The 14,926-nt window shown below is 42.8% G+C and overlaps 1 protein-coding gene across 1 annotated transcript in view; it reads left to right on the plus strand.

Moving 5' to 3' along the window:
• Positions 1–460: 460 nt before the first annotated feature.
• Positions 461–14,926, plus strand: part of LANCL3 (LanC like family member 3) — a 38,190-nt gene continuing 23,724 nt past the window's right edge. Inside the window, exon 1 of the mRNA XM_054084462.1 lies at positions 461–1,060. Coding sequence (XP_053940437.1) covers positions 512–1,060 — 549 coding nt within the window. The 5' untranslated portion in view covers positions 461–511. The remainder of the gene's footprint in view (positions 1,061–14,926) is intronic.

Here is a 14,926-nt window from a genome sequence, read left to right on the forward strand (position 1 = left end):
ATCACCTTTGTTTGGAGTTTCTTTATATCTTAGATGCAAGGTCAAGCAGAGAGCTGAAGCCAGCTCCAAATTAGTAAGAGCTTTGACTGTTATGAAGTTTCATAACAACGTTAAAATTAGACCTTGGAAAGTAATAGCACATGTGTAAGATTTCTAGGCAAATTTACACGTGTAAGCGGGAAATACATTCTGTAAACGGCTTTTGTCTTCTTGCAAAGGATGGATGGGGATCACCCCCGCGTGTTGCCAGGCCTGACAGATGTCGCTCGCTTTCTAAAACTCCGAAGCGAGCCTTAGAGAGTCTCATTCGCGGGCGCTTTCGGGGGCGCCGAGCGGGGCGGGGGAAGGCGGCGGGCGCCCCGCGTCAGCCCCGTCATCGCCCCCAGCCCCGCTCCCTCCGCGTCGGCATCGCCCCTTCCCCGCCTCTCCCGCTCCATCCCGCCTCCCCGCCGCTCCCTCCTCCCCGCTCGCTCTTCCCCGCTGCGCAGAGCACCGCTCGGGCACGGGGGCGATGGGGAGCCAGCGCTGCTTCGCCAACCGCTTCGATGATTACCCGGGGAGCCCGGCGGCCGCGCCGGACAAAGAGGCGACGGTACCGCTGGTGACGGCCACCATCGAGCGCATCCTGCGGGAGCTGCCGCCCCTCGGGGGCCCCCGCGGGTGCCAGGGAGGGCTGTACGGCGGCGTGGCCGGCGTGGCCTATATGCTTTACCACGTCTCGCAGTGCCCGCTGTTCGCCCCGTCGCGGGATGCTTACCTGCGGGCGGCGCGCCGCGTGGTGGACGCCTGCCTGCGCTACCAGGAGGAGGGCGGCGGCGAGGCGGATGCCGACACCCGCGCCGCTTTCCTGCTGGGAGGCGCGGGGGTGTACGCCGTGGCAGCCCTGGTGTACCGAGCCTCGGGGATGCCCGATTTCGCCCGCCCGCTCGGCAAATTCCGGGAGCTGAGCGAGGTGTGCGCGCCGCTCTCCTTCCTCGAGTGCGGCTCCGACGAGCTCTTCGTCGGCCGCGCCGGGTACCTGTGCGCCGCCCTGGTGCTCAAGCAGCGGCTGGGCATGGAGGTAAGGGCGGGCACCGCGGTTATCGGCCCCGCGGGGGATCGCGATCGTCGTTCCCCGCTGTCGGGGCGTCCCGCGGGAGATGGCGGCGGTGCCTCGGGATGCTGCCTCGACCATCCGCTCGTAGCACGGCCGACCAGCCGCAGGACGAGAGGGTTGAGCCAGGGGAGGTTCAGGTTGGACACCAGGAAAAAAATCGACTCGGAAAGGTTTGTCGGGTACCGGCAGAGGCTGCCCGGGGGGGTGGTGGAGGCAGCATCCCTGGAGGGGTTTAAAAGATGAGTAGATAATGGCTTTGAATTGGAGAGAAGGAGATTTTGAATAGACTTTAGGAAGAAATTCTTCACGATGAGAGTTCCCAGGCACTGTTCCCTGGGCACAGGTTGCCCAGGAAAGCTGTGGCTACCTTATCCCTGGAGGTGTTCAAGGCCAGCTTGGATGTGGCCTTGGGCAGCCTGATCTAGTGGGAGGTGTCCCTGCCCATGGCAGCGGGGTTGGAACCGGGTGGTCTTTAAGGTTCCTTCCAACGCAAACAACTCTATGATTTTATGGTTTGTTCTATGGGTCTATGAAGTGCTTAGGGGTGTGTGTTAGTAGTGGACAGGTACAGTTGGGCTTGGGGATCTCACAGGTCTTTTCCAGACTAGTGATTCTATGATTCTGTGACATCCGGCCCCGTGCAGGGCACTGCCCTTGCCTTTGTTGCACAGTAGATTGAGGTGCTCTGGTGCCGAGTGTCCCAGAAAAAGATTAAAAAATCCCTTTCCAGCTTGCAGATTGAGACACACTTCAAAAAGAGCTCCAGAGGATGTATGGGATTTTCTCTAGTAGCTGTTTCTCCACAACCCTCCTCCCCAAACATAAAAGATTTCTCTTTTGCAAGAGGGATTGGGGGACACAGGGTGTGTGGATGCAGTCCCACTGCTGGGGCAGAGCCCTGGGAACAGGGCACAGCTCCCCAAGCACGCTGGGAGCATCAGCTGTTGGTTGCCAGATGGTAAATTACTTGGCAGGAGCCACCCTGGGCTTTTCAAGAATATTTCTATAAAAATGAACTGGATACAAGAAGGAATAGCGTTGTGTAAAACTAGGTAAGGAACCTTATAATAGTAAGTGGTGCTGTGCTAAAATTTGCAAGCAAGGATCTGGATTTTCTAAGGCACATGGTTTTACTGACACCAGTGTACAAAAGCTGGTAGTCCTTTGGAAATCTGGCTATGTACTTTGGTGCTTTTAGTGAATGAGAACTCTTTTTTTTTCCTGGAAGCGTGAGATATGATTGTGATTCAACACGCTGTTGGTTTCAGTAGCTGGGTCTCTACCCTAGGGTATTGTCATTGACACTGCTGAAAATTCAGAGCTTCTACTGACTACAGCATGATAGTGAATGCAGCTGACTCTGTTTGCTGTGGTGTTTGTTACTAAGTGGTCAATGTGGTATCTGAACAGGCATTTGTTAGATTTTTGTTCCCGTCCTCTTGTCATGTCCAATCTGTGTTTCCTCAGTTAATCACTGATTTGCAAGTTCATATGCTTCTGGCTTTCTTTCCTCCTGGGAGAGGAAACAACTATTGGAAGTAAAGAAATAATACCAAACCAAGTGGCTCTACTCATCCAATACTGGTCACTGCTATCAGAGTCCAAGGAAGTATATTCAGTGGAGGAGTCAGGAGACTCCAGAGTATCCAGAGAAGACAATAAGAATGTTAAGTCAATTGAATGTTTTGATTGCCTTGGACAAAAAATCTTACAGCACTAGTACCACACCATACATGCTGTTTCTTTGTATGGGATTCTGTCTGAGGAATCGTAACCATAAAAATGATTATGTTATTTGTAGGCATAGCACAACCAACCTTTTTTTTCTGACAGCATCGTCTATGTAAGGAACATTTTGTAGTTGCATGACAGTCCTACACGCAACGTGCAGCAGTGCCATCCTGAGGGGATGGTTCTTCACAGAGGAATAAGTTATCCCAATTAGTTCAGTTTGCGTTGGAGGAGTGTGCCTGGTACCCATGATGGTGTCATGACATAGCAACAGCTCAATGAGGTAGCACCCTGGACTCTATTGCTTCATTTAGTTCCATCATCCATTTACCTTATGTCCTTGAGAGCAATTGCTGAACAATTAGGAGAGTAGGTGCCATTACCTCTTGACAGCCAGTGCAAAGGGGAGAACTCTCTTCTTTGCTTGCTTGCTGGCTGAACAGTTATACTTTACACAGCTGTAAAGAGTTAAACATCCTCACAGATGGGCACAGGTATGCACTTATTGTGGAATCCATTTAGCAAGTGAGTTTTGAGTACAATCATAGAAAGGTTTATTTTGCCAATAAAACATATTCCGTGGCCCTTGCTGATGTTTTAATCAGTAAGCTAATATCTTTCCATAGGATTTTTTATTCTATCACCACATTGTGATTTTAAATGTATAGTGTAAAAAAATAAAAATAATCTAAAGTGTTATGTATTAATAAAACCAACTTTATTTTTTAATTTTAACAAAAATTAGAACTTTAAAATATTTTGCTCCTTAAAAATAATGATTTCTAGTCTATGTGTATTCGTGCTTGAGCAGAATTTGGATCCTTTAATAAATGTTTCCTTTCTAATACAGGATTATTTTAATTAGTACATTGCCAGACCAGACCCTGCATCTTTTTAAAAAGAAAGAAAGGGATGCCCAGAGAGAATGCATGTCATTTATTACCCAAGGTCAAACAGTAAGCCAGGTACATCCCAGAATAGAAAAAGCATCTCGTGATTCGAACCACGGAAAATGCTACCTCCTGTAATTTGATTGTGCACAGTCTCACATGGCTCATTGCAGCTTGTTTTCTTGTTCCTCGTGTTCTTTTTCCTGAGGATGCTGTGCAAATTTTCCAGCGCAAAGTGAAATCCATTCTCTACTTTGAAATACAGTCACTGCTGTCTGTATGGTTGGGTTTTTTCCTCTGAAAGAGTCAAATGGTGACCTATACACAAGAAATTGCTCACCCTTGAAGAAGGGCTTTTTGAGCAAATTTTACAATTTATATGGTTGTGGGGTTTTTTTTTTATTTGTTTTTTGGTTTTTTTTTTTGTTGTTGTTTTTTTTTCCGGGCTGGGAAAGGAGGAGACTGCTTTATTTCCGTAAACACCAATTTAGGTCAGCTGCTGTGCCCTGGTGCTTCCATTTCTTGCTAAAATGTCTTGGTGCTTTAAAGCTTTGCATGTTGAAAGTTAATGGACTGTCCTAAAGGATCCAGTCTATTGAATGACATTGACCTAATGTGAAGAAGTCATTTGCATTCAGCTGGTTTTCAGAGTTTTAGGCTAATATAGTATTTTTCCCTGATGAATTAATTGGGAGGTTTTGCATGAGTAAGGATTAATTCAACTCGAGGCTTAACAGGATGTGACTTTCATGATGCAGTAGAAAAAGATGTTTATTTTCATCCTAATTTCCATTACATTGTAGTCAGTGCGTTCCAGGCAGAGATGGGTAAAACACTGTTTTGGCAGAAACTGTGTGTTATTTATATAAGGTACATACAGATAAGGTGGTGTACTATAGCTGTCTTTACCTGCTGTTGGGTTCCTTTTTTGTTTGTCTTCTGGCTTCTTTGTGTACCTCTTTTTCTGGTTCTTATGGTGTTGGTTCACTATGTGTTCTTGGGGAAATCTGTCAGTCCTGCTTTTAATTCTCTTTACTCAGTCTCTATTTGTGTGTGTGTTCCATAGTAAGACACCATTAAAATGGTGGTCTCATACTCCTATTTGAATGGCATTCTATCCTCTCCTCATTTTTCTCAGTGATATTTCTGTGCCATTTCATGGTTGCTGGAGCATGGTGTGTCTCGGTAGTTGCACTTCCTTCTGGCAATATAACTGTCAGATAACAGAGGAGAAGGTACAGAGGTTCAAGTGGCTTCTTGCATCACCATCTGCTAAGACACTACAGCTTTATAGCACAGCTCAGGTTTTGTTTTAATGGCTGGCTGAACTGATGGGCTTGAGTGACTTCCAGTAGCTGTGGGTTGCAGCAGAAAAGACAGCGATGGATAGCGGTGCACCATGTGGGAGGTAGGGCGGCATTTTGCATGGCTGCCTGATGCTGTGGTTTCATTAGAGACCGTAAGATTTTAAAGATGTTGGGGGCACCAAAAGAGACCCTTGCCTGCTGTTGTAGTGGTGACAGGCTGAACCAGCGCGCTATGCCAGCAACACAGTCAAACCAGTTTCCTCCGGGGCTGTGCCACTGGGTTCAGTCTTGGGAGCCTGCAGAGACCTTAAGCTCTTTCAGGCCACGATGTGGTCAAGCTTTCTTTCTCTGTGGCAGAGGGGCTTCTCAGTTTCCACCAAATGCAATGTCATGGTTTGACGTGTATTTCTGAGGCCGTTGTCCTGTCCCAGGGAGAGGGAGGGCACAGTTCTGGTATTATTCTTCTATGAGGTACCCAATGGTCTTTCTAGCAGGAATCCATTGAATGTAGGACCCTGCTAAAAAACATACTTACCCTGGCTGCTCTCTGTCACCAGAGCCTCTTTTCTCATAGTGTTTAATGTCTGACATCTGGGTACTACAGCAAGGGAGGTGAGAGGCGGGAATGTCTTTAAAACGCGGTGGAAAAGGCTTGTGTGCAGTGCATGGGACCTAACAGGTCCAGCCAGTGTATTTCATAACATTCTGGGAGGGAAGATAGAAATGAAGGAAAATTATTTTCTTTCAAGCCCATAGACAACTCTAGATGATCTTACTTGTTCCTTAGAGTCTTCCCTCTAGCTAGTGTTAAGGAGACATTTAAGGCTTCTCATTTGGGGAGTATTTTTTCAGTCTCTTAGAAAAACATTCAGGAAGTGTGAGAGAGAGGAGCCAGAACATGTTCCCTTGCAGGTCTTCAAAGTGGAATGTAAATGTATTAATGCTGAACATTGTGTTTATGAAAGACACTCAATGACTGTTCTCAGAAAAGATCTGCAGAATACCCACAGAAGAGATGCACTGCCAAGTGCTTGTAGCATTGAGTCCCCATGTTAGGCTTTTAATCTCACCTGTGCCTGAAGGGGAAGAGTTGTCCTTTGAGATAAGGCTTCATTCCTTCTCTGTGCCCATTGAAGTCCTTTCTCTCTGTGGAAGAATTTGACAGTTCATCTGAAACATTGTGGTGTTTGAAATGTCAAATACCATGGTGCTAGCTGGAGCTGTACTGATTTCGTTATTTCATTTTGCACAGGCCACTACACAGCCAGGACATCGGGTTTTTTTTTTTGCCACAGACGATTAAAATGAGGTAACAGTAAAGATAAAAAGCTTTTAATCCTGGCCTGCCTCTTTTAAATGTACAGTCTTCTAGCCATGGTTTCCTAGACCACACCCAGGGGCTAGATTTTACATTAATTTGCTTAAATCGATTAATTTAAACCAGGAGTTAAAAATAGGAGTTTTCTAAAGTAAATAGTGAAACAAAGGGAAATATTTGCTTCAGCATTTTGAAATAGTTTGGCTCTACATTTCAGAATTTCTCTGTTTCTTTTCAGCAGGGCAACACAAATCTTTTTTATTTTAAACAGCCTTCAAATTCCAAGATAGGGGCATCTTGATACAGGCCACCTAGAGTCAGTTCAACACAGCGGACACTGAATATCGAGTTGTAGAGTTAAAGTCGAAACTTTGGGGTTTAAAATATTGAATTTCAAGTGTAAACAGCCAGGAAATGAATACTTGAGCATAGAGGTATGTGGATTAGGCTAAGACTGGAGGTTTGATTGACACAAGTTTAGCTGCATACATTATATATTCTGCTGCAGAAATGTGGATTTTAACTGCTTATAGCTGAAAAGTGGTATTAATCTCTCATTGTCTTCTAAAAAGACACCTTTGTACAAAAGCTGGGTCATATCTTTGCACTGTTTTGTGCTGTTAGAAGAATGTTTGCGTATGCAGCAGCATCCTGTTGAAAAAGCAGCCTAAGCGGTAATACTGACGTTATATTGTAAGTCTGTAACAAAATATATATATATATTTATCCAGAGGCATCTTATGTATCCAAAATAGATCTTTACTTTCCCATCCTTCTTCTCACTCCTGTAAACTTCACATACTGAAATTTAGCTCATAATTCTTGTCAGTTTGGTCATCTTCCTCATCATCATCACCATTGAGAACTTTCAGGTCATCTTTTGGAGTTTGTCAGTACCACTCCTCAGCCTGCTAGAAGTGGAGGTGTTGAATGCAGTGTTTTTCTCCTCTGCAGAGACCAAAACCTACAGGTAACTGTGTTAACTCACAGTTAACAATATAGCAGAAAGGAAAGAGTACATGTGTAAAACCTGTATGTATGGTAGAGTGTGTGGAGGCAGAGAAACAGGCAGGCATGGGGAAAAAGGTGCTTGACAGAGGCTGAGCAGATTGGAGAAAGAAAAAGACAATACAAAAAAATTAGAAAGAGCAACAGAAGTTGTTACTAGCAAAAATATGAAGATGCAAAGCTGCAGAGGGGTAGCAGAATTCAAACATGAAGGGAAAAAGGCAAGAAATAATGTAGATGCTGGATTGGGGGAGAATTAACACTGAAATTATGTTCTCTGGTCAACTGGTGTGAATCTGGCTAAGGTACTCAATTTAGAAGAGGACAGAAGTTCAATAGAAGAGTAGAGATAGGGAAAAATTATTTAGGGAGCAGGCAGAGGAGTAAGTGACATTTCATTGAGGAAAATTACTATTTTTGTTTTCTCATTTTTAGTTTGTCACTCTTGTGTCACCATATTCTCTTTGCATAGGCTCATACACTTACAAAAATAGTTGTCATCACATTGTGTGCTTTTAAATTCAGAGCACAAACTTATGTCTTATATTCCATAATTTCTTTCTGTAAAGAATAACTGAGATAACTTCTTGATGCCTGGAAGCAAACATGGGCATTTTCGTGAATGTTGCTGTGCTTCTTCAGACACTAACATTTTCCTGTTACATGCATAAAAGACTATAAATTTGTATGTAACCTGAACAGTAATGCTGTTAGTAAACATTACTTTGGTACCAGGCTAAAGGAGCAGAAATGTGAAAGACTGAGCTGCTCCTGTGAGAAGAAAAGAGGGTGAGGCTAGCAACAACAATTACCAATGAAAGCATCACATTCCCAACCGTTTACAGCACTGAAATGGAGGGATAAAAGTAAATGTTGTTTCTCTGTAGTCATTTAATACACATTGTTAGAACATAATGTGTATGGAAATTGTAACACAGCTATGCACCCACAACTAGAAGGGTCCAAATATAGAAACCATCCTCGTCTTTCCTCTGTCTTCCATTAAATCGCTAGACACTACTTCTCTCTGTTAATTCAGCTGGACAGTCTTAAAATCAACCTACCACCCTATTGACAGGCTCTGTAAAGACAGCCAATAAACCACTACCATCAGCCTCATCTCCAAGCACTAGAAGAGCTCTGGAGAGAGGATCAGGGAGGCAATTAAATGGGTAAGTCCCACGATTTTGCTGTGATGCAGTCGGAGCATCCTGTCATGGCATGGTGTAAGGCATTTGCTATAAATTCAAATTTTGTTTGTCAGCCAAATTCTCTATTCCACCCTCATTTTAGAAAATCAGAATTCAATATATGTAATCAGGTCACCATTTTTGGTAAGACAATCTGTCAAAATGCCTCTTTGTCTATGTCTGTCATGCAGTTCTTTGACCATTGACAAGCATGCGATTGAGCACCAAGTGGTGTTGTATAACCTTCTGTCCACTCCATTACAACAGAGCTCAAAGAAAATATCCTGTCAAAACTAATTATTTCTTATCTATCTTGTAAGGTTATTTTCAAGGGATAGTTAGTGAGCTGATTAATTTTTCTAGGACTGGCAAGGCAAAATAATTGAAATGGCTATTTCATTTTAGGCACACATGATCAAGAAGTATCTTAACAGCAGTCCAAGCTGTTGCTGAGTCATTTGGTGTTTCACAGCTCAGTATATTTTGATGTCTGAGAGCAGAACCATAAATCTATTTTTGCAGCAGATCAGCATTCCTGAATTCCACATTTTAACGGCTTAATATCTCTTGTTGAAGAACAGTGGATCATAAGCGAGATGGAATGCATGTCAGATAGCACTGAATGACCCAAATAAAAAAAAAAAAATGTGGCAGATAAATGCATCTTATAGCCGTTCAAGTCATTTAGTTATTTTGTGTGGCTAATCTTTTCCTCCACAGAGTACTTGTGTTCCCTCATTGGTGCAATACTAACGTAATTGAGGATTGTAAACTGGGGATATGGTGGTCAAATTTAGATTTCAGTGTCAAGGAATTGGAAGCTGCTCTTAAAAGTGTGTGAGCCTGGGGCTAGAGGCAGCACAGGGCAAAGGAGCTCTCCAGTGGTGGCTAAGTGCAGAATACACTCCACTAGTGGGTGTTGCAAATTCCATGCTGGCAGTGTTCTGCAGTTTGTCTGCTCAGTCCTGAAAACCAAATGATATGCCTACCAGAACGAAAGAACTGAGTACCTTGAGAGGTAAGTCGGGCTGTCATATAGCCCTCAGGCGGGTATACCTGTGCCTGTGTCAACCCTGGCAGCCTTGCTCTTACTTGCTTTTCGTACCCTCTCCCCATGATGATATGCAGTCTGCTTTGGCTGTCTGAGACACTGGTTTGTTGTCTTCCCTTTTGGAAATTCTAGTCTAATGCCTCACCTGAATCGTGCTGTAGTTTTAAGTCTGATATTCTTTGTCCTGTCTGTTGAGAAAATTCTTTTCCTCTTTACAGCAGTTATTCATATATTTCAAGTCTGTTACATTTCTACCCTTAATCTTTTCTTCTCTACACAAACAATCCTAATCCTTCCAAACTTCCCATGTGTTTTATGTATTCTACACCTCTAGTCATTCCTATTGCTCTCTGCCAGACTCCCTCCAGCCTTTCCTGAAGAGTGCCAGAAGTTGGACACATGGTTCTGGCACAGGCTTTTCTAAATGAGCAGAGAGATAACTTTGTGTTTCTTCCAGGTCTGGTTTCTATTTATACAGCTCAGTAAGGTGTTTGCATCTCACAGCAGTGTGACACTGACTCACATCCAGCTCATGACCTCCTATTATCCAGCAGTTTTTAGTGGGCTGCTGCTACACGGACAGGTATTCGTTAGGAAAAGCCTCTGAACAAGTGAAATAGGTAGGGGTCATGCAAAGAGAGGGAATCATTGACCCAAAGATTCTCTGCTGTGTTACACAAAATGAGAAGCTTCTCAACTGCAGGAGCTTTGTTTCATGAATCCCAAGTAGAGAATCTCCTTTCCTTTGTTCCTTGAATAAAACTGGGGATATGTTATTCTATGTTGTAATACCAAATGTGCCATCAGATATTCAGGGGGTGAAGTGATAGGGTTCCTTTGTGGAGGTGTAGTTGGAACAATATATTTGAGGGGCCCATATTAAGTCAATTACTTTGTCCACTCTAGATATCAAGGAGTAAGTGAAATCTGAAGAACTCTCTGAAGGTTAAACTTAGTTTGTTCTTGTGATTTACTTTTGTTGCTAATGTAAAGAAAGAGCTTGGTGGTGTCTCTTTTCCTAGTTCTGTCATCTTCAGTGAGGGCCATTTTATATGAGCAGCATGAGTCAGTGGAAATCTATCCTTTTGCTTTTAATAAAGGTTTCTTATAGCTTCATTCAACATCACCACGTGGGTTTTTTTGGCTTACTGAAACTGCCCTAACAAAAGCAAAGATTGTCTTGCAGTAAAGCAGTTCTACAGGCAGGGGTTGGAAGCATCAGCCTTTCCATAGATTTTCATAAGACTTTGAGTATGCCATTTTCACTGAAGTTCTTCATCTTTTTGTAAAGCTAACTCCTGGTCTCTAGATATTCTGCTTGCCGTCTGTGAAATGGCTAATGTTGTACCTAATTATTTTAATTTTTTAAGGCTAAGCCAGTGATTGGTTAGTGAAAATTGCAGTTATAATGGCAATGGACCCCAAGATACACATTTCACATCTAGCTGTTTAAATTTGATCAGGCATTAGTTGGTCAAATATGAACTATAGGAAAATTCTTAGTAGTAGAACAGCAAAACAAACTTCTTCAGGCTGTTTAAATAAATATTGGCTTGTTTGTTCTTGGCCTTGCAGAATTGAATCAATCATGAGCTTTCTTATGCCAGGCTGCCATATTTGTCCATATACGTTTCTTATTACGCCAGTAAAAATACCTAGGAATAATGTTTATATCTTTACTACACATCCAGAAGACAAAAGGTAGACAGAGTTACACAGTAGAAATACATTTGCCCCATTTTGATTTTGTTCTCTCAGCCCTGTAGGGCTACTAGTTTATTTTAGTGAAACAAATATTGTGAGATAATTTTTTTAAAAAGCATACAGGTAAGATGATTCAAACTCAAGGAGTGAATCTAAAGATCTCTAGAGGAGTGAAATCCACACCATCTGTCTGAACAGTTTATGGACATGTTTGTATTTGTATTTGGGTCAGATGTAGAGTCAAAGTAGTGGCCAAAGCTGGAAGGCAGCTCTGGAGATCATCTGGTCCAACTCCCTGCTCAGACCGGAGTCCCCAAGAGCAGATTGCTGAGGGCTGTGTCCACGTCGTTTTGAGTCTTTCTACTCTACAACCTCCCTAGGCAACCAGTTCCTGTGTTTGGCCGCAGTAAAACCCCTTTCTGTTTAAGTATATTTAAGTAGAATTTTCTGACACTGGGCACTGCTGAGAAAATCCTGGCCTCATCTTCTCTACTCTCTCCCATCAAGTGTTTATACACATTGATAGAATCTCGCCTGAGCCTTCTTTTCTCCAGGCTGAATAATCCTTAAGTTAATACATGGAAAGCACCCATGGAGTGCCAGAAAAATAAAATGTGATTCCCATAAATTGCAGTTGTTCCTGTTCAGTTATCTTCTTTCCCCAAAAGCAGGCTCACAACACTATTCTGCCTTCTCTGACTTCCTCTGGTACCTTGGATAGGCAAAGGATTGCAGTTTTTTCCCCTGCAGCTGCAAGCAGGGAAGAGCCTGAAGTGCAGAAGTGTCTAAAGGAGCCTTTCAGTGCCGTGCTTTGCCGCAGAGCCTTAAGCATTGATTTCATCCCTCCTTGTCGATCTTTGCTGTATGAAGGAAGAGCAAAATCCAGTAGCTAAGTATTGACAAAATTGTTCCTGACTCTTGCAGGTAATTGGGAAAGTTCTGGATCTGAAAAGCTTTACTGTAAAGATTTTTTTTTTTCCTAACAAAAGCAAAGCAGTCTTAAAGCAGGCTGCAGCCCAAGGACTTCTCAGTGCTTGTACCCCTGCAGCACTGAACTGTGTCTGCAGATAGCTGCGACACCCCTCAAGCACAGAAACTATGAGAGAGGTTCTGTTCTGTTATTTTCTTATGGGCTTTTCTTCAAATTTTGCAAGACAGACATCAGAGGACTTGGTGTCCTTCTGAGCCCTTGAAGTGGAGCTGCTTTGCTCCAAGGGCATCAGAATATTAAGCACACAGAATAGGTAGGAAAGGCACCTGGCAAAAAAAGAAATTAAATACATGCAGTTTGACTTAACAAGCTTGACTTGGAAAACAAGTCAACCTTTTGTCACCTGTAGGTCCAGAAGTAGCTGGCCAGGGCCTCCTGTCTCACTTTGCACAGTTCCCCCTACAGGGCTGCAGAGAACAGCTGTGTAAAACAACAAATCCAGCAAAAGAGGAGCATGGCATAGAGGACTCTGAGGGCAGTGACAACACAATGTCACCTGTAGCATGAGGTAATAGCAATTCCTGTTAGTTAGTACAGCATGTTGAGATCTTCAAATGCAAGGTCATGACTACGTACAGTGGATGTTTGTTTATTATTGGTGGTGCTGGTATGATTTGTCTCATGGCTCTTACTCCTCCTCCTCCTTTCTGTGTGAGGTTTGAACTCTTTAATCTGAACTGCACCTTCTGACACAGCAGTCTCTTACCCGAAGAATGTTTGGTTCGTGCAGTCACGACTATGAGTAAGTTGCACAATGAAAAGATTGATAACACTTTCCTCACTTTATTATATTACCAAATGGCAATTTTTTAGCCAGGAGAAAAGTCCCCATGGTGATCCTGTTACTTACCAAGTAAGCCACGTTTTAAAGACCACGGTATCACATGCTTCCTCAGATTAATCCCACAACTCTTACTCTGCCCTTGAAATGTAGGAGTATTGAATTTTAAGTGGCTGTCTCTATCTGAATTATGTTTTGAACTGTATTTAGAGTTGTAGGCATATTTCCAGGCAGTGCTAATGGCACTGAATGCCACTGGACACTCTTTTGTTACTGCCTTTTACTTCAGAATTGTCTTTGTTGATGTGCCTGGGAGGATCTAGGAGTCACATACAGATCATCAGGATTTTTACTACATCGGACTGCTACCACAGTCTAAGAGGAGGGTGAAATTCTGATGACTCAGAGGACTGGATCACCTTCATCTGGTTTTCCTGCATTACATTGTCAGCATTCTTCTTGTACCTTAAGTTGATATTTCATTCAGCAGAGTATTGGCATGGCACAAATTGCAGATCATCACACAAAGTAAAAGTGGCATGATTCCAGCATAGAGTTCTCTAGAATTACCTCTGCTTGAAAGTGATGCGAGTGCTACTCTAAAGTGACTAATTTATGCTTCTGTTATCCTGTGAATGATGCTGTTTTGTCATTTACCTCGTTTAACTAATTTCTCGAGTAGCCATATTGTTCCTTGGCAGCAAATATTTAGACATGCTTGTAGATCTCACATGCCTCATAAATATCTGCATAATAGAATAGTACATATAAAGCAGCATGACTTAGAACAGTAAAGAAGTCTTGCGAGACAAACAAGATCACTTGCTGTAAATAACAGAATTATAAAATTAGTGGCTGATGAAACAGCAGTAGCCAATACCCTGTTTACATTTGAATAAAGCTTTTGATGCAGTGTCAAATATAATCATCCTTGAAAACTTAATTCATGCTGGCTTGGATGGGTCATTGTGGATTTGGAATTGGCTGAAAGACCACAAGCAAAGCTAGTTGTAAATACTAATAAAGGACTGTTGTAGGAACTGGTTTATTTATTATCTTCATTAATGATCCAGAAAAGGCAGCTCACTGGATAAGAATTACTTTGGCTTTTAAACTGAGACAAGTGCCAAATACCATGCACAGACAGAGGGAAAGTGTGAAAACAGCTCAAGAGATTAAAAAATGAGCTAAAATATGGGGGTTTTTTAGCAGTACAAGCATATGTATGTGGCGAGAATTTTCTGTAGTGCTTTTCCACTATGCTAGGAAGACACTGAGATTCAAGTAAGCTGAACATGACGAAGCTTGAGTTACTCGTACTCAGTTTGTATGAGTGTTAGTGTGTTGTGTGCATGTGTGCTGCATCATTTCTTGTTCATCTGGATGTAACATTAGAGTTCTACACTTACTTTAATGTAAATTAGTGTTACATTTCTTTATGTTTATTCTGCATGGGAATGAACAGATAATTTAAAGGAAGGGTTGTAAGCATTCCTGATAGAGATTAACACAACATGGTATGAGGTCAGTGAAAGTTTGGACACAGATGTACTGCTCATAAGAGACAGTATAGATTCACTCTTTATGATTCTTCACGCCTTTCCATTGCCTAAAACCCACTCTGGATGCCAAGACCTGAAAGTTTTGTAGTCAAAACTTTCCCCTGCTGCTAAGATCAGATGTGCCTAAATGTCCAAGACACCAGGTTTATGCCCTTGAAGTCTTCTGGGCGTCTTTTGACAGGCATGCAGATCTTCAGAGTCCTGCATTGTGGGGCACATAAGCGACATCAGAGTTTATAAGCTAATGACTGCATCACCTACAATCTATGGAGCTCTGGTGCAGATTTATAGCGCTAT

This window comes from Cuculus canorus, chromosome 1 (assembly GCF_017976375.1).
Source record: "Cuculus canorus isolate bCucCan1 chromosome 1, bCucCan1.pri, whole genome shotgun sequence".
Lineage (NCBI taxonomy): Eukaryota > Metazoa > Chordata > Aves > Cuculiformes > Cuculidae > Cuculus > Cuculus canorus.